The sequence below is a fragment of the Calonectris borealis genome, chromosome 3, assembly GCF_964195595.1.
Source record: "Calonectris borealis chromosome 3, bCalBor7.hap1.2, whole genome shotgun sequence".
Lineage (NCBI taxonomy): Eukaryota > Metazoa > Chordata > Aves > Procellariiformes > Procellariidae > Calonectris > Calonectris borealis.
This window is the reverse complement of record NC_134314.1, coordinates 73,753,806-73,780,930: the sequence shown is the minus strand read 5'-3', so window position 1 is coordinate 73,780,930 and position 27,125 is coordinate 73,753,806. Positions and strand designations below refer to the sequence as shown.

The window sequence follows — 27,125 nt, the reverse complement described above, 5'->3', positions numbered from 1 at the left end:
GCCAAGAGAAGGTCACGAGCTCTGAAGAGCATGGCCTGATGGCAGCAACAGGCAGCCCAAAGGGCAGCAGTTGTAGAAACAAAGTTGGCGCCAGGTTTCTCATGAATTGGTGCTTTTCTTCCACTGCCCACAGTGCTGTCGAGTTCTGAATTTTGGTTTTGCCCACCACAGCTAAAGGATCCAAAAGAAAGAGGTAGATCTCTTTCATACGTATTTGGTTTTTGTTTTGAGTCTCTATAATATGAGGTGTCTCAAGTAAGTGAGATGGGGAAAACGGTCTAATTTTGCTGCCATAGCCAGTCTGCACATTACACTGACTGTAGTGATGGAAGTTGCTGACACAAAATGCATTGCAGATTATCATCTTGACATAAATTAGAAAAAAAAGTTAAAAAGTGGGGGCAAAGTTTTAAACTAAAGTATCCTTTGTTTTCCGGTAGATAACTCTTGTAACTTTTTTTAGCTGTCTCCTTTTTAACACAGTAAAACAAGTCACTGCTTTCCCAGAATGGAAGTAATGCAAAGTTGTTTGGTTCCCCCCCCCACCGAAATGAGGGACTTCATTGCTGGTACCCCATGCATCTGTGGTAATACAAAAAAAACCTTCTTTGTGGATTTCTTAATGACTAGTGCTTTCTTCTGATTTACTTTCTCCTGAATTTCACCAGGGTTTTTACGGCTTTAGTAACTCAAAGGCAACTGTAGTTTGTGTTTTCTGCTATAGATCTTCTGTATAATTCGTTGATAGCTTATTGGTTGTTACAACATAAGCTGGAAAAAACGTAGAGTTTTTAAGTGTTAGCTAGCACGATAAATGATGATGTGAAAGGGAGTGTACTTGTAAAAATTCATCAGTGTTACAGTAACAACCCATTTCACAAGAATCCCTGAGCCTTGAATGTATTGATTGATTCAGCGCGAAAGCTTCTTATTCATTTGCAGTATAGATCATCTGAAATTTCATGTGCTGGAGGCTCGGTATTGGCCTATAGGTGCACACATACTGTATCAATGCAAATACAACATACAGTGGATCCGTGGTGTGAGCCTATGCTTCCATGGTATGTCTGTTTGAAAGGATTTATAGCACGGCTGTAGAAGTTTCCTGGAGGCATTGGTCTTCGCCTGGGCTTCCCCTTTTCTTTCCTTGCCAGTTTTCAAAAAGAAAGTATACCTTTTGTTGGTCTTGAAAATATTGAAGAAAAATTGATAAAATGGCAAATAAGCTTAATACAAATGTAGTACAGCTTTGTGTACATGAAAATGAAAAATCGGGAAGATCTGAAAAGTGTTTAACAGAGGGAAATGGAGAACATCACTGACCCCGAGGAATGGGTATCCTGAATTTGAAGAGCACATAAAAACGGATCAGGACTGTTGCTATTCAGAAAGAAGTTCGGCATATTCTGCCATGGCTTTCAAGGCAAGGAGCTCCTTGTGATTATTTTCGTCTTATCGGTGATGCTGTGAGTGCTTCACTTCAAAACCACTCTAAATTCCTGGCCCCGCAGCTAGAGGAAAGCAAGGTGCAGAGGGCGGGGGGGGGGATATGTTGTTCACAGAGATGCTGACTTGCTAATTGTTTGAGAGTATCGGTTCAGGTGGTGGCGGAGGCCGAGGTACCCGCGCACTGCCGTAGCCGTCCTTGCCGGAGGGCCAGCAGCTGGGCAAGAAGTCCGTACTTGGCTGATGGGACTCTTCCTACCCCGGAGTACACTGTAACAAACTGTTGTTTGTTTGTTTATTCATTTATTTTCTCCCTTCCTTGGGTCGTTTTCCCACACACTTAAATCCTCTCCCTGTGGGAAGTGGCAACTGTCAGCTCCGGCACAAGAAGGGCCCCTTGCTTTGGGCAGTGTCCAGTTGGGCTTTGCCTCATGCCTCCCTCGCCTGCATCATGTCCTGATACCTCTCTGTCTTCACACTTAACCATTCTTGACGTGGTTTGGTGGTTTTTTTTCATCCCTCTGAAACATTACAGCTCTTCCTGATGCCACGAACACCTTTGCTATCTTAAAGTCCTCCCTGGAAACCCATGTCTTTCGCTGTGTTTTCCATCGTTATTTCTCCTCACAAAAGTTCTTTTTGGCCTTACCTGTACAATAAAAGGCGATGCTGACAGACCTGAGGAGTTTTAGGCAAAGATGGAATGTCTTACTCATCCTGTTTATACCAGCAAGAGCTCTAGTGTAGATGCAGTTATGTCAGCACAAGAGTGCTTTGCTGTTATATCATTTGGGTCATGGGTGTAAAAATACGTCAATCAAAGACCTGCTGTGTCCCAATTGCGTGTATATATCTTTATATTAGTATGTTTTTAGCACAGAGAGAGCTACCATAGTTCTGGGCTTGCTTCATCTTGTTTGGAAAATTGATCAGAAGGTATTTGATTTCCCTGCTGCAGAACACTCTGTTTTCCTATCGACTTTCCTTTCTCTGAAGCCCGTTGCTGGTGGTTTTTTGTCTTTGTGCTGTAATTTCACTGGATTCAACCCCCATTTGTTACAAGTGGATCTATGAGTTAGCACTGCCTCGCTTTTCATTGTTAGAGCTTTATAAAAGCTGCAGTTTCTTTGCAATTGCTAATGAATTATGTTTTTCAAAATCATTGTGGAATGTTTTTCAGCTCCTGTGGCTTCCAGCCTTAGTGTTGAATGCAATGTATTTGAGATGGACAGAAAAACCCTTCTGTTTTTATTGTTGGCAGAGGGGAGAGTGTCAAACGCTTCCCCCCGTGCCGTGTTATGTTTGATACATTCCAGCATTTGTGTCAAGCTGAGAGGCATGATTTTTCTTCCCTACCTAATACTAAAAGCAGGCATGTGAGGGCTGTAGCAGCGTGTTTTCTCTGAAGCTGCATTTCATCAGTAGTTAAGCTAAGTGTTTACCTGTGTCTGCGCTGCTGTGTGAGGTACTGAGACGCTTGGACTGTTACTTTATGTGTAGAAGTATTTATTGTTTGAAGTCCCATTTTTTTAACCATTCCTCCAGCACAGCTCATTTCCTTGATCCAGAGTTTTGCTGCTGCTGCAGGATGTTATCATTTAGCATTTGTCAACTCTGGCTCTAACGTTCAAGAGTAATGGAGCAGAAAGCCTTCACTCTTCGCTGAAACGGCTAAGGGGATGGTCCAGAGGTTGCGGTTTGAGACTCAAAATGGGACTTTTACTCATCTGTACTACCGGAAACTCACTGAGCTAGTTAATTCCCTCAAACGCTTGCTGAGGGGGTTGCCACAGGGATAGGTCTTCTATTCTTTATTCTGACCTGTGACCTATAGCTAGTGTCTTGTAGGCAATTTCCATTACACACCTGCATACCTGCGTTGTCTCTGCACAGGGGCTTCCCTTCACCTTCTCCAGAACCTCTGCAAAGGCTGAAATATAGCGTGTGGTGGAGGACGCTGGGCAGAACGGTTGCTTTCAAAGTAAAACAAACTCTTAGAGACCTTCGGTGCTCTGGCTAGCTTTCAGATGTAGCTTTGTTTAATCATTTTAGAAGCTAGACTGGAACATGCAGCGCATGTTCAGAGCAAACAGGGAAAATGTTTGGAGGAAGAGACTGGCAGAATTTTCTCACAGAAGTTTTCTGCTGTAGGTGCCTTATTTACACCTGCTGAAATGGTTTCATAAAATTATTTATAAATTGATCAGCATTTTAGCCATCTCCTTTTCCACTGGTTATGTCACTGAATTTTCCCAGCACTCAACCTGGGTCTCACTTTGCACAGTTGCTGTCTGCACAGTGAGATTAATCCTGTCTTGGGATCTGCAGAGGAGTGTTTAAATTTATAATTCAAATGATACAGCTCCTGTGGCAGAAACTGTGAAGAGCTTCATGAATTTCTAATTAGAAGGGATTCATTCAATGAATATCATTTCCTAGACTGACTGAGTTGTGGTGTGGAGCATAGATGAAGCTTAATGTTTAGGTAATTAAAATATGCACATTCCCCCTAGAACGTGTGAGCCCTACCCTAGGTGCCCAGATTTCCTTTTGGATGCTCTTCTCTACCATGCTTGTGTATTTCAGGAGCAGAACAGCAACGCCTTCAGGTAGGCGGAGATGTCCCTTATCTGTTATGTTACATACAGAACAACTGAACTGAAGTTACCACAGGAGGAAAAGTCCCTCATGAATTCAAAACCTACCATTCCCATCAGGAAATGTGTTTCCAGCTTCTTCCCTGTGTATTTTGTGCTTTGTACTTTCTTGCCGTATACACTTTTCAGGCTGAGCTCATAAATGATTGTAAAGCTGCTTTCAAGGTTTTTACACGGAAGGTAGTATATAAAACCAAAATCACAGTATTTGGAAGTCTGCAATAATTTGAAAACAAAACGTATCCAAATGATCACATAAATCACACAGCATACAAAGTAAGCAGAAAAGCTACCTGTGAAGGAAGCTTCTTTCTTGAGCCCTGAGGTGAACAACTTAAGGCTTGAAGCATAAGCCACAAATCCTGCTTGTTAAGCTTACAGCTTGTGTTTTCTTTCAAAATGAGAGAGTTGTAAAAAGCACTTCGCCAAGTCGGACTTCTGCACCAGAGCTCCCAAGCGTTATCAGTTCGGCACCACAGTTGCTTTCTGCAGCGCCCGCAGCACAGAAGGGTTGGTGATACCAGGCAGTCCCTAGGCAGCGCGATGCCTGCAGGCCTTCCCTCCCTATAGCTGCTGGATCACAGCTTCAGCCAGGACCTCGGGACCTTGTCCTGCAGCCGTCCTCTTGATGGCATCAGCTGTGGGTGAAGGAGGAGATGGGAAGAAAATAGGACTGCTGAGAATATGGCTTTAAAACTGGGAGAACAAAATGTTTCTGCAAGTTCAGATTGTTTTAAATTGGCTGTAGGTGACTTGATGGAATGATCCCTAGTTTAAATTCAATGGGCTTCACTCTACAGGATATTAGCATTACTAATTTTTAACAGCTCCCTCTGGCTTTATTATCAGTATTTGAGATTCTGTGCTGCGCTAACCTTGGACCTCGAGTGGAGCTGGACAAGCTGGTGCTAAGCCACCGTTTGCCCTCCCTCTTATGTGTTCCCTGGGGGTTGGATGCAATTTATGAATATCTCCATTTCTCCAGGATCTTCCGGTGTTAGTTGCTGTGATTTAACAGTGTATTGGACGTGTGCGGTATGTACCGACAGTGTCTGGGTACAGGATGGGTGACTCAGGCAGGGCCTCCTAAATCCGGAAACCATGCAGTAAATCAGACACTTTTGGGAAACACTGGATTTAACCACGTCTGCACTTTATCGGGTACTTTCTCAGATCACGGAGTTTCTTGCACCAACACTGCATAACGTGTAGGTGGCGTGAATGTCTGTTACACCTCAGACAAGCTTTATGGGCACACGTGGAGGGCAGTTACCTAGGGCAGCAGACTGCTAGGACAGAAATTACCTATCGCTCTGATGCCTGCTTTTTCTAGACCAGAGTCCTGGAAATGCAGGCTAGGGATGTCTGTTACTGCAGTGGCTGTTTCTATAAACCCAAGCTCTCCTCTATTTAATTTTTAAGATTTGGTTCAGAAGGGTGAAAGATGTACTTTCATGAAACTAATCTTTGAAAATATTTTTTGAAAAGATGTTATAGCGTGCTTGAGAGCATGCCAATGGTACAACATTTGCTCAACCTTCTAGAATTAGCCCTTGATATAAAAAAGGCCCTGATCCTGCTGGATTAAAGTCAACACAACCTGTGGATTTTTTTAATGTGAGGTTTAATGGATTTTAACCTAAATAAATAGAATTGCTCAAGGCTGATAGAAGTTCTGTGATCTGTGTTACAGATCTATGCCAGAAGTTCAGTTGAGAGTAGATTTTCCTAAGTATTTTCCTTTGGTTTCTTTTCTAATAGCAATAGGAAAAATATCATTCTGCTGGAAAGGCAGTTAGGTATATTAATCCCAACAGTACAGGACTATCAGGTGTTTTGCATTCCAGCATTGCAAAGTAGAGCTTTTGAGGAGGAAGAGTTGTCCTTCCTTCTGTCTTCCACAGTCATCTTGGTCTTATAAAACTGCTTCTGTTCTAACGGGGTGGGCTTGACAGTAAATGAGAAAAAAGAAAGCAAATACAGTCAGCTTTTTTAGGATTTTGTTACATGGGATGCAGCTGGCTATTCAGCTGAGTAGTTTTAGGCTGAAAGTAGTAACTTTCCATCTAATTGCAATCTCAGGCTACAACTTCATAAGCAACTGCTCAAGCAAAAGACTTCTATAAAGCCTTGGAAACCCAGATAGCATCTTCTAAATGATAGTTTACAAAAACTAGCATATTTTTTAAAAAAACACTTGGAGCAAGCAGCTTTTTAAGGCAACACATAAAGCATCAGAAAGTTGGTATCTAAAGGCATGTTGGGGACACGGTGGATTCTCCTGACTGGCTACATGAAACTTGAAGATGGGATGGCTGATAAAATGCTTCTTTTTTTCATCTGTGCAGCAGTGTGTGGACAAATGAGGTGCTCGTGAATGGGAAGCGTTTGGAGCATGGGGCTTGTCTTTCCCTCCCCCCTTGCGGACTGCTAGGCGGGGGTGGGAGAGTGCCCGAGGAGGATTCACAGCAATGTGCCTGCAGTCTTTTCCAGATGCAAAACTTTCTCGGATTCCATTTTGACAGACCTAATGGAGAAAGAAAGGGGTGCTTGGTGCCAAATAGCTAATTTCACTTTCCTGATCTGTGAACATCTGTGGAATTTCCCTGGGCTCAGTCCAGCTTCTGCTTGACTACAGGAGTCCTGTTGGATCTGTCAGTAAGTGAGCGTGGTTGCCTTTTCATGCCGACTTCCACTCAAGGACTGCAGTGCCCTTTTTGTGCTATAAAATCGGCAAAAGCAGATACGCAGACCATGCGTAGTCAGGCAAAATCCCGCAGTTGGGCAATGACCCTGTGTCAGCCGAGTTTACTAGCAAGCACATGGTCGTGAGCCATCCTGTGCCCTTCTGGCTGCCGAGGCCAGCAGCTCAAGCCGACTCAAGTCGTGTGACGGCAGAGTAGTTCCTCTCTACTCTAGATCTTGCAGACTTTCTGGGCGGGCTAATCCAACACCGCGTTGTGGCAGGCAGTGGTGATTTCCTGTTTAGTATTAAAAGGCTGCATTTCCAGAAAATTGTGTCTGGGTTTGGGGTTTTTTTGTGCTAAATCTTAAGAATGTTTTGTGACCCTTTCTGTAAACAAAGGGCATAGGAAGTAAAATTTCACAGAGATAAAGAGATTTACATGTAGGCTGAGGAATGTGTTAACAAAAAGACCTCCAGTATTGAGAAATAAATCCATGTCCTTCTTTTATTTTTTTGGAGTGTATATACTACACTGGTTGCTTACTCAGCTATGGTGGCCTTTTGGTTACAGTACTCACTTTGCAATAACTTCATTAGGGGTAGGACTGGCTGGGAATAAAATAGCCATAAGTAGGTTCCCCCATGGTTTCACACGCAGATCAACCAGCAAAGTGTAGTTCTCAGTACTGACAACTATAATTTCTTCCTCCACTCTAATTGGAGTTTTCCCACTGACTTCAGCTAGACTCGTTGTTAATAGCAGGTGCCTTTTAGGCAGCTGGCTTGCAATCTCAAATTAGATACCACCAGTGGGACTCGCCTCATCTAACTTGAGGCAGCTGAAACCCGTCAGGCGAGTTGTTCTGTAAGAATTCCTGTCTCTCTCCATCAACTGCAAAGGGAGCCTGGATGACTGGGTCCTGAAGTAGATGGTTATATGTGAGATGTTTGAAGGAAGGTGATTTGAATTCTGTCCTGTTGACGAATTTCTGTGTGAGAAGCAGGCCTTGCTGAAATGTATCGGAATCCTCTCGGTATTTTTAGCTCACAGAATGCTCACTAATGCTACATTTTCCCTGTATATTCTTCCTGAAAGTAAATTTTGGGAAATTGCACTTGAACTTATCTAAGAAATTGTGTGATGATCTAGTGAAAATAACACATCCTCTTTCTATTATGTTTTGAATCATTTCTGTCTGGCAATTTTAGCTGCTCCTGTATTCTCCAGCGATAAGGATGGAATTAGCTGTTTTACTGGAGTATTTCAGAATTTATCCTGAAAGTGGTTCCTTCTGGAGAGGTTAATGTTTCCCTTTTGAATGGTTTTGAGGTAGTCCTAGGTTCTGTTACCCTGTTTCTTCTTCCTTTTGTCTCCCCTTCAGATTTCTTCTTTCTAGTGTTTGGATATTTCATTAACCTGACATCTGTTCTGTTTTAGGAGAAACCTGATGCCAGCCCCACATCTCTACAGCTGCGATCCCAGATTGAGGTAAGCACTTTGATTTTGATCATCCATTTTTGTTTGCTTGTTCTTTAATTTGATATTCTGCATAAATTGGGCAAAGGCTGTTCTCGTGTCTGCTCTCACTGCTATGTGTCTTCTCTTGCAGGAGTCACTTGGTCTCAGCAGCACTGCATCAACACCTGACTCTGAAAGAAAGTAAGTGAAGGTACAGGAGGTGAGAAAGGAGGGAGGGGGAATTTGGTGCATTTTCTTTTTCCTTGGAGTAAATTCATTTTGGATTGTATTGGTGTTTCAAGATTTCAGATCTAGCCACTATTAATGAAATCCATTTTGAAACCTGCTCCTTCTCTCATTCGCCTTTGTTTTTTTATTATTTTGTTTTTTGGATCAAGACAGATTTATCTTTTCCCCCCTCTGTGAGCACTTGGGGTGTGCATACACCAATACGAATGGTAGTAATTTTTGAGGAACATCACTGATTTCACATTCTCTGCAAATTAAACCTGCTTAAAAAATAACTTCCTGTGACTAGACCTAAATGCAGCCAAAAAGAGATAGGTGAGAGGAAGGGAGAGTAACAAACTTAAATCACTTTCCTTTTCCTGTGCACTCCTGGGTTTGTAACTGTGCTTTTGAAGAAGGTGCCAAGGGAATGAAGTATTTAAAACCAAGTTAAAAGGAGCTTTAATTTTAGCAGTCTTTAATAAAAACCTCTCTGTGAGGACTGAGAGGGTTTCTGTTTACTGTCACCTCCTGCTGCAATGTGTGTGCTTGTTTTCTGCACCTCCTTCCTTTGATTCCAAGATCTTGGATCCCTACTGCTAAGGGTAACGTGCAGCACTGCATGAAGACAACTGACACCGAATTACCAATTGCCTGCACTTTGTGGGGTAGTGCCAGCTGGACTGGTTCAGAGGGAGTACAGGAATCCAGTTGTGATGTGATGCGCTTTCGTAAGGTTTTACAGTCCCACATTTGAATATCTTCTAGTGATTCAACACTGGGTGGTAATAGCAAGGTTCTAAGACGTTGCCGTCCTTGCTTTTGCTAGTTTGGTAGAAGGAATGTCAGTCCCAGAGGGAGCTGTGGTGGATGCAGGGTATGGGTCTCGCCTGAGTGCTAGCCACGTAGAAGTCAGTTGTACAGTAGGGAACAGCTACTTAGGGGCTTCCTGTGGGATTGTCTGAAAGCTGGTTCATCTCGGAAAGTGATAAATTATCTTTTAGAGGTGCCTTGTCTCTCTTCATCACTCAGAGAGAAAGCAATGTTGGTTTGCTTTTGAGGTGGATGCTCATTTTCAAAGCAGCTTGAGACAGATGAGGTGAATTTTACCTTGGGTACCATCACTGCCCCCATGTTACATGCTGTAAACAGAGAAAGCCTAGAAGACTTAGAGTTTAAAAGTGGTGCTTCAGATACTGAAACGTGGAAAAGTTTTCTTCAAGGGTGCCTCCCTGTCTAACATTATAATGAAACCAGAAGTGCCAAGTGAATGGGAACATTATGAGAACTGTAATCTGGAAAATAAGCCTCCAAAGTTATCCTGTAATCATAATACTTTTCTCTCAGTCTCAAAGCACTTTCCCCATGGGTAAATATCATCATCCCACCTCGGGTAATAATGAGATAAAGATCTCACAGGAGGACAGCACGCAACTGGGAATAAACTCTTCTTACAAGTTCTAGCCAGCTTCCTAAAATCTGTCTCTGTGTAGGTGTTGTACCACAAATAACTGAGTGAGAAGACAGTATCTACAAAAACATCTTCTGAGAGAGCCTATTTACCTCACTGAAAGGAAATTAACCTTGTTGTCTTAGTTCAGATGGAAGGAACCTGTGATTTTTGTGGACCTTTCAAGAATGGAAGTGTCCTGTTTGAGGATTTGTCTGTCAGTTGAAGGGCGTACCTGATTAACCTGATCAGATACTTGAAACTGGCACAGGGCAGGTTGTGTTAAATATTTGCCCAATAAGAAATAAGACAATGTGATGCATGCTAATTGGGCAAAGTGCTGAAAACAATAAATGATATCTACTCAATACCATACAAATTATTCAAAACCGAAATTATACAGGCCTGTGCCTATTAGTGACAGCCTGCCACATCAATGCTGGTTTCATCCCTCTAGCTTGGAGGGCTGAATTGTCATGGGAATGCCTCTTGCAGGGAGGCGGAGTTTATAAAATTGATCTGCAGGAAAATGACCAATTCAAGTCCATCCGATACGTCTCTACTTGCTACTAACACGTTGAATTTGATGGTTTTTGGGGGAGGACGGCATGTTGGCCCTAGAGGGTTTTTTCTGGGTTTAGTGTTTAGTTCATGGCTTTCATCTGAATTTGCTGCATGGGCGTGCTACGAGACAGGAAAGCTTGTCCCTTTGGGGACGCTGCTTTTGTGGCCCCCTCATGCTGCGCGAAAGATCTGGGGTAAACGTTTTACAAAACTTCTTTTGTTGTGAGAAGACTCCAGTTTGCCAAACCTGAAACTCAATGCAGATGTGCATTAGTTTCTTATATTCACAAAGAGATTTGAGGGGCAAAAGGAAAGATTTGTCCCAAAATAGCCATCCAGATTTTCAGGAGCTGAAAAATCTGTTGTTGTGAGTACTCGTCCAAAGCCCAAGTAAAAGCTTGCCCAAGAAAACGTTATATTTCTACATGTTGAAAATACAAACGTTCTCCCAGGGTGAGGTGAGGCGAGTTGTTTCTGGTCTGGTGTTCTGAGCAGGTTGCTTCAGAAAGTAAAAGCAGTCCCAAGGAAAAAGGTGTGCTGGGATGGGGAGGAGAGAGCGAGCGGCCGGCTGGAACGTGGTAGCTCCCTGGTAGCTCCCTCGCCCAGCGCTGCTGCCTGCACGCCCCGCAGCTTAACGCTACTGAGGTCTAAAGTTTTAAAATAACACACCTGGATGGTGGTTTAATTTGCCAGAGTTGAGAGATTCCAGACAGAAAGAGGCTTTGAGGGAGTCTGGAAGAAGCTATGTTTGTTTTAACCTGGTTTGGTTTTCCTTTTCTGTGGTGCCCAACTGAAGAGAGAGCCTGACAGGCTCCACTGTGCAGCGCACTGAAAACAGATCTGCCTTGGTGCTCCGTGGTAGGAAGAAAATCCCGTTTGTGTGGACAAGCAGTGTTTGTTCGGTCTTGCCTTGAGTCTTACTAACCCTGCTGCCCAAGTCATTATTATTACTGCCTGTTCAAAGCCAACGTGAAACTAGTCGGTGCCCTCAGTCCAGCAAGTTGCTCAACAAGTGTCTGTCTAGTGGGTGCTGTGCTGTAACACAGAAGAGCAGCCGTAGTGCCTGGAGGGAGGCAAAAGGGGTTAAATGAGCCTGGAGGCAGAGTTGCTTGTCCCTTCAAGTCATTGTCCCTCCAAACGGCATTTGGGGCAATACTACCTTCCTCTGTTGCTGACAACACCGTTCCTGGTAATTACAAAAAAGACAGCGTGTATGAACCTGCTCTGTGCATTATAAATGCCCTACCAAAGATGGTTTTCATTCGATTGATTCTGACAAAGAGAGAAGAAGCTTTGCTGTAGCAAAGGCCTCTGAGATTTATGTGAATAACAGCAAGGGTACTGATGTGGCCTGAAAAGCTATCTGTAAACAACAGAAAACAAAGTCATGTTTGTTCAAACTTTGCCTCACAATTGCTCTGATTTTTTGGCCGTACTGGAGTTCCTTCTGTAAATTGAAACAGTTGGGCAGGCTTCCGAGTCGTATAATATTCAGCAAATAATGCAAAGCATGGAATGAGATATTTGTAAGTTTCTTCTCTTAATAATAAATTTCATTTCCCTCTACCCTTTCCAAGATTCTCGTCTTTTACTCTGCAGTCTTGCTGTCAGTTGTGATGCTAGCGGAACTTTGGAGATTCTCAGTGTGCCTTCAGCAAAGTGGCAACAGCATCTTTAACAGCGATACTATTCATTTTAAACAAAAATCTCCCCAGAACTACAGGTGCTCCTATACAGACACACTGACTTCTCCTTTTGCTAGAAGAATCATCAATGTAACAAATATGCAGTAAATGTGTTCTTAGCAGTAACTATTGCTTCTTTGTCCCCATACCGTGTTGATGTGGGGATGTATTGTGTATACAATCCCTATTATTTCCAAGCGATGGCAACACCCCAAGGATGTTTACTCAGGCAGGGGACTGAGCAAGGTTTTCTCATAATTGTAAACAGAGCATTTAAAACAATGTAATCCAACTTTCAGCCTGTTCCCGTTTTTGAGCATTCAAGTCTACATGACAGACTGATGAGCTCTGCATGTTTGCCAGGAAATCCAGGTTAAACCCAGTCCCCTGAACTCAGGCTTCTGCATCCTGACTCTCATCCTGTTTTTAGAAGAACTGGGGATGTTGCAGAGGGGAAGTTGTGTGTTTTCCCTCTTGGGAAATAATCTGTTTGGTGTCACTGTTCGCTCCAGCGGCCTCTGGGCAAGTTTCAAATGTGGTGTATCAGAGAGTGCCAGGAAAGAGAAGGAAGTGGGTGAGGGACCAAAGAGCGCTGCATACGGATAGGATGAGGTACAGTCACTCCTATATACTCATTTTTTTCTTTGCAGCTGCTGGAGAAAGGAAGGACAAAAAACAATGCATGGGGTAGCAGTTGTGGCTGTATCTGGCATTTTGCAGGCATTCCCACCACCTTTGTGTGGCAGTGGGTGTTAGAATTGTCACCTCCGACGTGAGTCACCTGCTGTTTCTTGAACTGTACCACTCAAGCACACTGCTGACCAAGTAAACGGTCATACTTCATATTAAGCACCACAATTCATCCTGCTGTATTCCTCAGCCTGCAGCACAGTACAGTTTACGCTTTCTCAACCCTGTGATTCTCAGGACCTAAATCCCAGACTCTGCCAGAGCAGGGAGCTGAGCAGAAACAGACTTGTCAAGCAGAAGGTGCTGGAGAGAAGCACGCACGTGTGGGGTGCAGGCGGCACAGGGCAGCATTGCTCGGGGGCTTTGCATTCCCCCGGCGTGGGGGAGCTGCTGTGCCTCCAGCAGCTGTGTCCTCAACTCCCTGCTTCAGCTGCTCCCCAGAGTGAATGTCTTTGTCATCCTCTCTGGGTGTGCAGGACATAGGTCTTAAATTGAGTCCCTCACACATTGAGTTCATACAGTTTGGCCAGTTCCCTGATGGCTTGTTGGGAATGTCAGAGGAGGAGTTGTAGGCTGCTCGGGTGTTACAGCTTTCTCTGAGGTTGTTAGCAGGCGGCCAGTGCGGCCACCACACGAGTGGCTGCTATCTGTGTGCTATTGTCTCTGCAGGAGAAACTAATGGCTGAATCTTTTTTTAAGGATTTTCTGCAATGGATGTGTCATAGTAAATCCAGTCACCGTCCTGTGGTATAAACTTGAACTCCACATTAGCCTAAGGCTGGGAGAGTGTCTGCAGTTCAGTGTTCCCATCTTCCACAGTGACTTTCAGTGAAAGCAGCAGTCTCTTTAGAAACGGCTTTCATTTAGCAAAAGGGTTCATGCAAGCCTTGATTCTGCCCCCGTTGGTACACTGATCTACTGGCCTTTGCCAGTAGTTTTTAACACTAGATTTCCCAATTCTCTTCCCCTGCAGCATCCAAACTGCAGGTCAGGTTTTGAACGCAGAAGGTTATTAAATCACCCCTCCAGGTCATGGAGGGGGGGGTTTAAATTCCATCACGTTTGATTCTGGCAGCTTCTCAAGGTACCCAAATTAACTTTGGCAGGTATTTGCATGCTCATCTGCAAAGAAACAGGAGTGTGGATATAACAGAGGATGTGAGGCAGAGAGAGAGCAGAAACTGAGAAGAACAAAGCAGAAAACAAACAAATCCTCCAAACCAAGGTTGCTAAAGGCTGCACTTAATTACTAACAGAATAAATTGTTCCTTTTGCATAGTTTAAAAATGGAAAGGAATATTGGAAGAAAAAGAAGTAAGAGCTTGCTGTACTTGAGTTGTCTGCATTTAAGATACTTTTTTTTTTTTTTAAATACCCTGTGCTTGGAGGAATCGAAAAGAATCAGTGAATGTGTACGGCCCTGTTTTCACTTGTTTGAGGCCTGATTTAGTCAAAGCCAGATTATTCATGCTGCCTTTAAACAGCCTCCTCGAGAGAAGTAGGGCAGGAAACTCCCACAATAACCCGCACAATGGGAGCGAGAGGCCAGCCAAACGCTGCCCGGGACACGTGAGGAGGGAAACCAGTGCGCCTTTGAGCAGCTGGAAGAAGATTTCAAGCCTGGTAATTTTGTACGAGGAAGCATGAAGAGCGCCTTTCACGAGAAAGCCCAACTTCTTGCAGCTAGTCGACATGGCACGGAATGAGCACCCGGCAGAATGGGGTGCATTGCATGCAGTACATTGGGCCCTGCTCTCTCTTATCAAAGAGGTTTTAGCTGACAATTATTTGCCTCCTGGCTGGGGCCCTCCGGTCGGTTATTAAATACGTGACGTAGCCTCATCTGCCTGCTGCCAGTCACCGGGGCGAGCCTGTGGGACCAACATGGTGGCTTCTGTGCTGGTGGTGGCAGAAAATACACATGCGCACGCACGGCCCACAAGCAGCTCACTGTTTGTTTCCACTGAGAAAGTTTTGACCTGCTTAAAGAGCCATTGCTATGGAAACCTAATGAGAAGATAATTGAATGAAATGTCTTTGCTTTCCATCCCTTTCTCACACTGGTGCCAGCAAGGTCAGAACCTTGCAGGCCTGCTTTCTCTTCAGGTTCATGCAAATTTGATAAAAATACCAAAGGCCCATTTTCTTCCCTGTGCCAGCTCTGGTTAGATAAATTATCTTGTATTCAGTCAGGAGCAGTTACAAGTCTGTCAGTTTTTCATACTAATTATGTGACTGGGCCATTTCTAATGTACGCGGATAACCAAATGGCTTTGCAGCAGAGCCAGCGTGCGCTTTTGCATTGGTTTATTCACCGCTATGAATGTGCATAATATTTGTAGATTGAAAATCCCATCCAAAGCGTTTTCCTCAATGGACTATAAATAGTCATTGGGAGGGAATAAGAGGGCCACTATCAGTTTATTGAAGATCATAATAATAGTGGTTTCATTATCAGATGGTGCTTTGCACCTGTGGATTTTATGGTCCATAAATGAGATGCGGCCATGTGTTAAAGCACATCTGCATTTAAAATACTTAGTGTTGAAACAAAAACCCATCAGAAATCCTGTCATTCTCAGTTCTCATGTTTGTTCTGTTTCGAGAATGATGAGCTTTCAAAAATCAACAGGCGCATTCATGTAAGCAGCACATGGTGTCATTTTTTTCCTTTCCCAGTTCTGCGGTGTACCAGCACATTCAAATCTCGGGGCACGTATGACTATGACTCTTGTAACATCAATCTCTCTGTATGCAAGATAAGCCCCAGCATTTTTCTGTCTGAGATCAGAATCAGTCCAGAGTTAACAGGGAAAGCTGTAGCCTAGTAGCTTGATACAGCCTAGTTAAAACTCGTCTTAATAATCAGTTACAGTCTCAGTTGGCTTGTGGCACAAATTGGTGTGCATTGCTTCTTCCTTGCGCTCCGAGTTTTGGAGTCCACCTCCAGGATTCAAGGGTTAATTTATAAAAGGGAGGGATTGCTTAGGTATAGCAAGGTCACCCCCACTCCAGCATTTTTATGGAAAGATAGATTCAAAGACCGTTTTGGGTGCCTGGCTTTGCCACTGTTCATACAAAACCCACAGCCTGCAAAAGAAGATCCAGAAGTGCCCTCCAGAGGCAGTCCTCATGTCCAGATCTTTGTTGTCAAAGACATCTGGTCTGATCTCTGTCTTTCAAGCACCCTCTTAAAAGCAGTTAAGTTAGTTTTTAAAGCTGCCCTCCCTTTCTCTACCTACTGTTGGAAGTTTGTCCAAATAGTTAGGAAATGTTAACTCCTCTTTTCTAATTTCTTTCCAGCTTATGTCTACTTGCTCCTGTGCCTGATTTATTAATAGGCAGTAAATTAATCTTCTTGCAGCTTTCAATTCTGACAGACTGAACAGGCAAAACTTTTCTAGCTTTCTCTCGTAAGATAAGCTGTCCGGTTCCCTGACTATTCTAACAGCTTTTCTCTTTACTGCTTCTGGTTTGAATTTGTCTTTCTTGAGCATGAGTAATGACAGTTGTACAGCTAATCCCATATATATTCATTCTTTGTACTGCCATTGGAATTTCCCATCTTTATGCCTTTTAGGATTAACGTGTTGTTTTTTTCTCAGTCATCCTTTGTCAGCTGGTAACCCCAGGCACTCTGTCATTTGCAAATCTCCAACGTTTGAAAGACTGACTTTTGTATCAGTCCTGTTTGTGTACTTGCACATTTTAGCATTGAATGTAAACTCATTTCTGTTAAGCCAGTCTTCCTAAGCAGCTTGTTCCTGGTCCAGGTTCTCCGCTCTGACTGTTGCTACTGAATTTTGCATCACTGATCGCTGAGTGGTCTGATGTATTTTACTAAACTCCGCTGAAACCCATCATCTCTCTAAGGCGGTAATATTTGGTTACTCCCAAAAGTAGCTCTATTTTTAGATTATCTGTTGTGCTGCTTTTTATTTTTTCCTCATTTGTTTATTACAGCAGTTGGGCTCCAAGAGGCCCGAAGTATCAGCCTAGAGACGGTTTCGAGTTTGTGAGATTAATGGATTAAAGTTTTGACCCCTTCTGCAGCTCGCTTCCAGAGATTATGAGTTGATAAGAAAGTATTCCTTCCCTCTGGCCGTAAATCTTTTTTTCTTCCTTCTTGTCTGAACATACACCCATACATTTCTTCTGCTATATGCTGTGACAGAGTACATTTCATGTGAAAGCTTGCTAATGAAGTTGTACATCAGACCACAACAAAAATGAAGGCCTCCACGGTGGAGTAATGGCGTTTGGCTCCCTTTCAGACACGCAGTGCTGAAACTTCTGCCAAGTGTCACTGCATCATTAACTTTCTGTACAAGTTATCAGTCTATGAATGGAAGAACACAAATCACTTTCAGTGCACGTTCACAGAGGAGCTGCAGATTTAACAGAGTAAGGGAGTGTAATTGGCAAATCAAACATACAGCGACTCCCAGGTACTCTGGAATTTTTCACCAGACATCTAGGAAGTAAAACGCTTGATTGATTTCACTGAGGATTTTTAAGCGTCAGAGTTGTCTGGTGGAACTAAAAAGCAAGTGCCTTATCAGGCTCTATGTGGTAGGTTTTGTCGGCATTTCCATCTCTTCAGACCAGCTGTTAGCATTTTCAAGGTCAGCCCAGGCATGGATGATTTCCTCTTTAGGGAGTGCTGAAATGATAATTGGAATTTGCATCCTCTGATGAAACTCAGCATAGTTCTTAGATCAGTCATAAATGAGAAGGTGGTCTGCTTGCTGTGGATCCTACTCTTCCCCTCACCCCCTCTAGCTCAGGCGCGTCAGAAGTTTGCTCCTACTGCTCTTCCCCTTCTTTGGAGGCCAGTGTGCGACGAGTTGGTGGCCTCAGGCTAATTCCCAGTGGACAGATGTCCACATCACAAACATTGCTGCTACACCTGCTACTTACTTGCATCGTTGTCGGCAGCTGCGCAAGAGAAGAAAAGGATTAAAATGGATTTGGAGGCTGAAGAACGCAAGAGACTGCCTCTCCACTTCGAGGCTGATTTCACTAGTGAGGCAAAGTTCTGATCATTAACAGATTTCATTTTCTAAGGACGGTGATTTGGTGCATTTTCATGGATACTAAATTCATTTAAGATAAATAGAATAACTTCTTGATGGGTGAGGTCTATGCTCGGGTGCAAAACATGTGGATTAATTCTGTCAGTTCCAGCAGAACTTGGCTTTCTTTTTACTTGATTGTCTCCATATACAAGTCGACGTACTTTTTATCTGATTTACCTTTATTTAGAAAAATACTCGCTGACAACTTTACTTTCAAGTGTCTGGATGAAATCCTAAATTTTGACACTGGCTTTTCTGGACTTTTTACCCAGAAAGTATGGGGTTTATATTTTTCTCCTGTGTTTGTTATTCAGTCTTCTTGAAAACTAAGCATTTGGTGGCATATCACCTATGTCATTAACTTTTTCCCTTCAAGGGTAAACTTCGTCAGCAAGAAAAACACTAAATGTCTCCCTCCACCTGGTGCACTACAAATCTGAAATTCGGTTGCTTCAATTGGTTTGCAGTTTGTGCTGGATTAGATTTCTAATCAGGTTACGTTTCACAGCTTTGCTGTGCCAAACCCGCTTTGTCTAGATGAATTACTAAATCAAACTGAAACTTCATACTGTCTCATTTCACCTTTAATGATCTCTTTGCAAATTGATGAGCATGTTTTTCATGCTTACAAAACGTTGTCCAGTAATTGTTTACATCTTAGAAACTCTCAACTGGCTTGAACTAAAGTTTTCCTTCGAGTGGTTTACTGAATTTATTAAAAACTCTTCATTGCCCTCTTCTGGGGGTCTAAGAAAGCGCAAGGAGCCTGCGCAAACACTGTGGACAGCAACTGGAGTACGGCATGCATGTATTATTATATGGCCTCATTCAAAGAACGATTTGGCTTGAGGTCGTCTTGGTGTGCTGGGGTACGCATGTTTCCCTTCTGCATGGCTGCAGTACAGCCACCGCACAATAGGGCATTGTCATGTCGCGGGGCCGAGCTCGCAGCGAAGGCGCTGCAGTAATGCTTTGCACTTGGAGCCTCCAGCAAAGCCATTGAAGCTGGCAGAAGTCATTTCACTGGTTTGGCGCAGCTTGGTTAAATAGCGATTCCCATAGGAAGGCTTCAAAGAATTGCACAAGAGTTGGTAATTTCTATTAGCTCCATTTATACAGACAGAAGAAAAGGCAATGAAGGGGGGCGATGTCTCATCAGAGGTCCCACAATGAACCGTTGGCACTGAGTTGGAATCCATTATGGAAAACTAGTTCAATGAACATAAAGACCGAGAACAAAAGATTTACTTACTATTTTAGTGGGTTGTTTGTAAAGTCCGTGTTCTGTCAAAATAAGTCTCTCCAGCTAGCTTTTGAGGAAGGGAGTATACACTGGTGGGAAAGCACACAGAAGGGACTCAGGAGAAAGAAGCTGTAGTCTCCAGTCATCTATGGTTGCACTTCACAGGGTCTGGACAAGCTTTCTTCACCTTGTCTTTAAAAAAATCTCTACTCCTCTCTTCCACACAGTGGCTTCTGAAGGTTTAATGAGTGCATACTTATAAAGCATTTTCAGATAAAAACCAAATAGGCTGAAAACTGTTACACAGCTAAACAAATACAGCATCCCAGTGCTACAGTTTCTAAGGCAGCCAAAATACTGTTTTACAAATGGAAAGGGGAAAAGTATGTGAAAAAGTGTTTTTCTGAGGGATCCCTAGACTCCTTTGCTTAACCAAAGGTTTCTGTCGGTATGTGTTTTTCTATGCTGGTCACAAAAGGCACGTTTAAGAGGGGAACTCAGTTACTGTGGTTGGACCAGTGGGTTCAGTTTTTCTTTCCAACTTGCTGTGTTGGGAAGAAAAGGGAAGAGAAAACAGCTCATGATATATTGTTTGGAAACCATGATTTACTGTAATCAGGCAGCTCCCGTGAAATGTGAGAAGCCTACATCGATAAGTCCATTCTCTTTTTTGTCCTAGGCTCTCCATTCATAAATCAAGTTCGGAAGAAGGCTCTGTAGGTCAGTATATTTCATTTTATTTGATACTCCTATGGAATTCTTAAACAGGTTTTGAGTTCTGCTTGTGCTGGGATGTGAAGAGCTGAGTAAACACAATGCTGGCAGAAGTCAGCAGCATTTGTGTTGGGGGGTGGGGAGGCGAGTCTTAGCAACTTTAAAAGTGAGATGCTGGGTGTCTCAGTGATCACTGAGATTGCCCAGCCAGCATTGTCATGTGATAAATATGCATCTTTTGACTTGTTATATTGAATTTAAAATGTCTGCGTGTTAGATCGCTGTTAGCCTATCCGTTTGTACTCTGAAATACTGTGAATAACTGGGGTTTCTGTTATTTTTGTTCATGTCACGCCAGATTCTTTTCCTTTGTTTCTGAAATATTTTGCATTCTTAAATATGTATTTGTTTTCCATTGTCTTTAACTTTTTCTTTTTTTTTTTTTTTAACTTAGTATAATTAGTTCATATTGCTATCCTAACTTACTAGCTGAGCTGATACAATTTTGGACAAATTTTATTTTGCTCACTGAAGAGCAAAATTAAAACTGGGAGGGTTTTTTGTTTGTTTCTTTTTAATTTTTTTCTAGGGACTTTTCCACGCAGTCTAAACTTAAGGTGTGCTTCAGAGAGTCAGGAGACCCAGCTCTAGGGCTTCTAGGGCAAGATCCAAAATACTGTAGTCACATGCTGAAACTCAGTGGCACGATATAAACGATGTTCATTTGAATTTTTCAGAAGCAGAGGGATGCAGTAGCTCCGTATCAGTAGCATTTCTGCCAGATCAGGCACAGTATGTTCTTTTGCAGATGGTGTAAACTTTATAGCATGTGCCCTGGTTAATTCAATAGAACACAGTTCTATACCCTACCTTGAGCCAGGTTTCATTCTTTTTCAGAATAAATTATTTACTTCTGGATCATCAAGCCATACGCAGATCTGATATTAATGGACATGGAGACCCAGCCTTGTACAGTCCAGGCATACAGAGAGCTAGAGCCACATGTAGTTGATGGTTTTACAAAATTTCTTATGCCAAGTAGCAGAATGTGCGTGTGTGTTTGTGCATGTGTGTGTGCATTTATATATATGTAAAGTATTTCTTTTCTGTATAAATATGCACACACATATTAGAAAATTACTCATCTGAGTTGTGGGTTAGGCTGCATAATTGTGGTTCAGTTAAAGAGAATAAACCAACAAAATACTTCAAAAACACATCCAGACTTGACATTAGCAACTCAACAGATATCAAAATGAATGTAAAATATTTTCTGTTTATAATTCAAAATATGTAAGTTACTGGCTTATCTCAGTCCTCTATAGCATTGGCAGTTATGAAAGAATGTGCATTTCCCTGAAATAACTACATCAGCATAGTTCTAGTACAGGATAAATAATGAAAAACAGAAAATTTGAGATTTTTTTATTCTTGTTTTTGACTTGGAAAATATAACTTAATGCTTGAAAGATTCTCTAGCATTTACTAACTGATGTTTCTTTCTGAAATTCTTTTTCCCTTTCCCCTCATCCTCACTCCCCACTTTCCTTTTAGGGAAAGCAGACTGGAAAAAGAAAAATAAGTTTTTTTGGCAGAATTTCCGAAAGAACCAGAAAGGACTAATGAGGCAGACTTCTAAAGGTAAATCTTTTTTAAGGACACACAACCTACCCATATAAAATAGAAGGAGCCAGCATCACAAAGGAGTAAAATTCATTTGCAAGCGTGTGGCAGTTGGGGTCTGTGAATCTGGAAGTATCACAGGCTTGTTCATCGTGACAGAGCTCAGAAAGACGAGTCGTATTCTGTGAGACTGCATCTGCACGAGAGACGCCTTCGGTCCTGACTGTCAGTGAATGCGCGTGCAGAAAGTGATGCGGTTAATAGATATTTATAAGTAGTATCTGTAAATGAACAAGATGCTTTTTTTTCTGATCCTGACTTGATGCGAGAAATGCTGATCTGTTTTAATTAGAAAGATGTTTCTTCTTTCTTTGGCATTTGGTTACTTTGACCTGTTTGCTTTAGGCTTGACTGCAGCCCCTCATTGTAGGAGAAGACACTACAAGGAGGAGTAGTAAAAGTGCATCTGGTGACTAGTGCAAATGTAGGATCGATTCCACTTAAACTGTCAGGTGTCTTTCTTTAGTTCTCCAAAAGATGCAGCTGTGCATTGCTTCAAGTATTTCTCTTCACACAGAAAATCTCTGTTTCCTCATGTGTATCTGTTAGATCATTCTGTTGCAAACAGATGCTTCACCACATCGCTATGTCTGTGTTCAGATGGATTTTGAAAGATGACAGGAGCCCACTTATGAGGTCGAAAAGGGGCACATTTACACTTTCAGTTAAGCGTGGGTCCTTGCTGGCTCTCAAGGCAAGTTCTAACTGTCTGTGCTGACACACCAAGCTCATACCAGAAAGAGAGCTCCTGGAGTTGAGAGTCCCAATACATCCAGCACCATGTGCCAGTTCAGTGGCCGATTAGATAGCCTGCACAGATCAGGGGACGTGGCCAGTCTGCAGCACAGAGCTGCAAGGGTCCAGCACGCCATTCCTGGAAGGACTTCCCATCTGCCCTGGCAGCTGACTACAGTATTTCTCAGGGCTGAGTGCAGGACTTTTCTGGCATTGGCAGTTTCTCTTTTGATTCTTGTCTTTCAGTGTCAATAACTGTGTGATAACAGTCACATTTTAGTTCTCCTTGTCATGCTCTTCCGCTTTCAGTGTCAGAGTAGACTTAGTTTTCTAGGCCTAATTTATTTCCTTTTCTTGCTCAGTTGCTTCCAAATCATTCAGTCCTTTGAAACCATGCTATGAGACTGCTCTGGGGAAGGTCTGTTTCTGGCCAGCCAGATCCATGTGGCAACCAGATTTCAGAGCACTGGGTGAAATCCAGTTTCAATATACTCCGCTCTGTGCATGACCTCTTATGTGTGATTGTTATCTCTGTGCTTTTTCCTGCAGGAGAGGATGTAGGGTATGTGGCCAGTGAGATCACGATGAGTGACGAGGAACGGATCCAGCTGATGATGATGGTCAAAGAGAAGATGATCACCATTGAGGAAGCACTTGCGAGGGTATGATATGTACACACTTCAGTTTCCTGGAGAAACATGTTTTAGGATGTAGGACTGTCGTGGTTTAACCCCAGCCGGCAACTGAGCACCACACAGCCGCTCGCTCACTCCCCCCTGGTGGGATGGGGGAGAGAATCGGAAGAGTAAAAGTGAGAAAACTCGTGGGCTGAGATAAAGACAGTTTAATAGGAAAAGCAAAAGCCGCGCATGCAAGCAAAGCAAAACAAGGAATTTATTCACTACTTCCCATTGGCAGGCAGGTGTTCAGCCATCTCCAGGAAGGCAGGGCTCCATCACGCATAACAGTTACTTGGGAAGACAAACGCCATCACTCCGAACGTCCCCCCCTCCTTCTTCTTCGCCCAGCCTTATATGCTGAGCATGATGTCATGTGGTATGGAATAGCCCATTGGCCAGTTGGGGTCAGCTGTCCTGACTATGCTCCCTCCCAGCTTCTTGTGCACCTGGCAGAGCATGGGAATCTGAAAAGTCCTTGACTAGCTAAACACTACTTAGCAACAACTAAAACATCAGTGTCTTATCAACATTCTTCTCATACTACATCCAAAACACAGCACTATACCAACTACTAGGAAGAAAATTAACTCTATCCCAGCCGAAACCAGGACAAGGATATACCAATCTGGAGTTTTCATTTGCTCAGAAAACCTAGGAGAAGGGGAGAAAGCTTGCCTGTTTGTCCCATCGCACTAGGTAGCATAAATTAGATAGCAATTCCTTTGTTTATGAGAAAAAGTGAGATTTAGCTCAACCAAAAATAGATGTCTAAGGTATGGCAAATTAATTGAGTCCTAAAAGCATTTTTTTCTCTCCATTGGCAATAAAGGGTGCTAATCAGAGAAAAGCTCAAGTGTATATATTTTCATTGCAGCTGTCTAAAGGTAAGGAATATGAATCCCACCTGTACTAGTCCTTATTTATCATGCACATTCATAGGTTTGTTTAAGTACTAAAAGAAATGCTTCAGGTTTTGCTGAGCTTGCCTTACTTGTTTCAGAACGCATATATTTCTTATTATTTTCCTGCTGCTAATGGCTGAAGGGCAGGTTGATTGAAAGCTTCCATTTTCATCAATTAAAACTTTTAAAAATACTACCATTTAAGCTGAAATTCCTTTTGCTTGTTTCTTAGCCAAAAAGGTGGTGTTTTGTTTTAATAGCCTTCAAGAAAACATATTCAGCCGGTTTTGGCATTTGACATTAAAATCAACACAGATGTATTTTTTTGATAAGTACAGTGGCTGTCACAAGTGTTTCTTTACAAAATCTAAATGTTAATAAACCACAAGAAAAATAACTGTAAGGAATTGTGTTTGTGCAGCAATAGGGCTGAGATTTTAATTGCTCAGGAGCAAAAAGGTCAGTGTTAAAGTTTCCACACCACTTTTGATTTTGTACCTTTGTGCAAAATACTGTGATGGAACACAGGGTATTCTGTATAGGCTCCATTAGAGGTGCAGAAAACATGATTTAGATTGTAAATTAGCACTCAGGAAAATTTCTGTACTGACATACTACATCTTGAAATAGATTGTCCTAGAATAGAAAGTTATGTTATAGTCTGAAGAAAATACTGCTTTGCTGGGAATCATATAATGAAAAAAAAATGCAAAATTTTAAAAATTACCGGGTGGTAATATTGGGAATTCTCCTACTTCTCTGCTGTTAAAAATTTTGCGTGGGAGGGTTGTACCTAATCTGTATGGTTAATATATGTGCTCGTACTTTTTCCCTCTAGTGGTCTGCGCTACTAGCAGCAACTTTTTTTTTTTTTTTTAAATATCATCAGTTCTTAATGATCCTCTCAACAGTTTGGCTCCAGCAGGATTGGTTTTATGTCTTAAGCCTTTTATTGGAAAATGGGAAAGATGGTCTGTAGTTTTAAAATTATAAAAGGCAGTTCCTAGTCTTCACTGCAGACCACTTTCTTTATGAAGGCAATTGGCAGGCTGTTGTGGTTTAGCCTGTCTGTGGAAACTGTGCCTCTGAGATGGGGATGTATAATTTATATTTTACCAATGACAATTAAGCAAAATTCAGTGTTTACAGATCAATTCCTTTAAAAAGAAGATCTCATCATTAAAACTTTTGATTCTAAAGCAAATTAATCTATTTTGAACAAGTGAGACATACAGTGTAAAAGTTCTGATTTTCCCAGTTCCACAATGATATGGGGGGAAAAAAATACCTGAAAGGACATTAACTCTTGCTATTTTAATGAATATTGATAGCTGCTTCTCACTGGAAAATGTTCTCTCTGTCTTTTCAAATTTCAGCTGAAAGAATATGAAGCCCAGCACAGGCAATCGAGCGCTGTAGATGCTACAGAATGGCCTGATGGTTCTTACTCAACATTTGATGGGTCTTCCAATTGTAATGTAAGTACCTGTCATTCTGATATAGCTCCCCAGTATCATTTAATATTTAAATACTTTTATTGCAATACAGAAATATCCTGATTTACTTGGTGATTTCCTTAATAGCAAATGTATCATTTGACCTTGTGATGCTATGTTCTGTCTGCAGAAAATCTTTAATGTGGATTTTAAATCTTCACGGTCTGTTGTCGTAAACTTTAACAGTTGTATTGTATAATGTTTCTTTGTTTCTTTTTTTTTTAGTCTGGCCCTTTGTCACTGAGCTTTTCAAACACAAGTGATTCCAGGCAAAAATGCCCGTGTCCAAAATGCACAGAAAAGGTTTTTTAGGTTGTTTAGAGGGAACTGTTTCACTTTACTTCTCAGTTACTGTAAATCAGCAGTGTTTCTTAGGCCTTCCTAGCCCTTTTTGATGCATCCTAGCTGAGGGTCTGGCTAAGTCCTAGCTGCCTGCTGCTTTCAGACAGTTCTCTCTCTGTATTTGCTAAATCTCAGCCGAGAGAGTTTGCAGCTTTTGCCAGACCCATAAGCAGTAAGGCAGCTTTCCTCCCTCATTTTTACTTCTGAGCTGTGTAGCTTCTGTTGTTTTTATGGGCACCAGACAGTCCTTGTGTCATGCCATACTGAATTAATTAATTTTTCCTTCCAAATATCTTCATTTTCACTGAGTAGTTTATTCCACTTCATTTCTCTAATTGAAAGTTCACAGATAAATCTTAGAGAAGAACACATTCGACTGTCAAATCCAAGCTCTTTGTAACCCATATAATTGAATCATAGGCTTTTGAGACCATTGATTGATTTATTTGTTTTATCGTCAATGGAATTTCCTGCTAACTGCAGCAGTTAGCTTCTCCTCCCTAAATGAAAAGAGGAATGCTATGTCATTTTATGAGATGTTTAAAATATTTTGTGGTGGAGAAAGATTTTCTTGTTTGATTCAAAAAAAAATATGCCCATCTTTAGTTAGATGGGAGCCGAGGGGGACTGATGTTGCCTTATACTCTATTCTGATATATCAGAAGAGAGAAGGAAGGATCCTGACTCTTCTGCACTGATTGTTTAGGCGGCTGAAAGATGTCTTGATGTTTTCCTCATTAGTATTTATAGCCTGAATTTCCCCCTCTTAAGGCCTTTGGCTAAGGTACCTATAGCATAAAAGCCTCAAAACTCTCATTTACTATGGTCAAATCTCAGAAGGATACTGAGTTTCTCTCTTAGATCTTCTGATAGTCGTTTACGCTTGTGTTGAAATTACTGAAAGCTGTGTATACCTCTGAGGACCGAAAATGACTCAGTATTTGCTCCCTATTGGAACGACTTGGCACCTTTTCTCTAAAATTATTTTCCTAAGCCGTCTTTGCACTTTGAGTCGAGAGCTCTGTTGCCTCTTTCTGCTGTTCTGGTAGGATTTGAACCATCTTCCTGCTAGATTCAATGGGGATCTCTATTCTGTCATTGCAGATACCTCTCAAGATTTTTGCCCTTGCTCCTAATTTTTATCCTGGTTACATTTAACAGAAGCTGTGAAACTGCTTGCCTTCAAGGGAAAATCAGATCATCTGCAGAAATGAAACTTCATGTTAGAACAAAAGCCAGCCTGGCTTCTTTTTTTGTGGACAAGGAAGAAACTGGGGTTAACTGGGGTGAAAAACTTTGGGCTATAATTGACATGCAAGAGGGAAAAACAAACAGTGCAAAATATCAGATACGTCTAGAGAGAGGGCGTGTGTTCACCCAGACTGTT

General features: G+C 42.1%; 1 protein-coding gene across 1 annotated transcript in view; it reads left to right on the top strand.

Moving 5' to 3' along the window:
• Positions 1 to 27,125, top strand: part of SASH1 (SAM and SH3 domain containing 1) — a 126,763-nt gene that overhangs the window by 54,942 nt on the left and 44,696 nt on the right. Inside the window, exons 3-8 of the mRNA XM_075146207.1 lie at positions 8,228 to 8,278; positions 8,400 to 8,449; positions 19,866 to 19,906; positions 21,455 to 21,541; positions 22,868 to 22,980; positions 25,277 to 25,378. Of these exons, the coding sequence (XP_075002308.1) occupies positions 8,228 to 8,278; positions 8,400 to 8,449; positions 19,866 to 19,906; positions 21,455 to 21,541; positions 22,868 to 22,980; positions 25,277 to 25,378 (444 nt within the window). The remainder of the gene's footprint in view (positions 1 to 8,227; positions 8,279 to 8,399; positions 8,450 to 19,865; positions 19,907 to 21,454; positions 21,542 to 22,867; positions 22,981 to 25,276; positions 25,379 to 27,125) is intronic.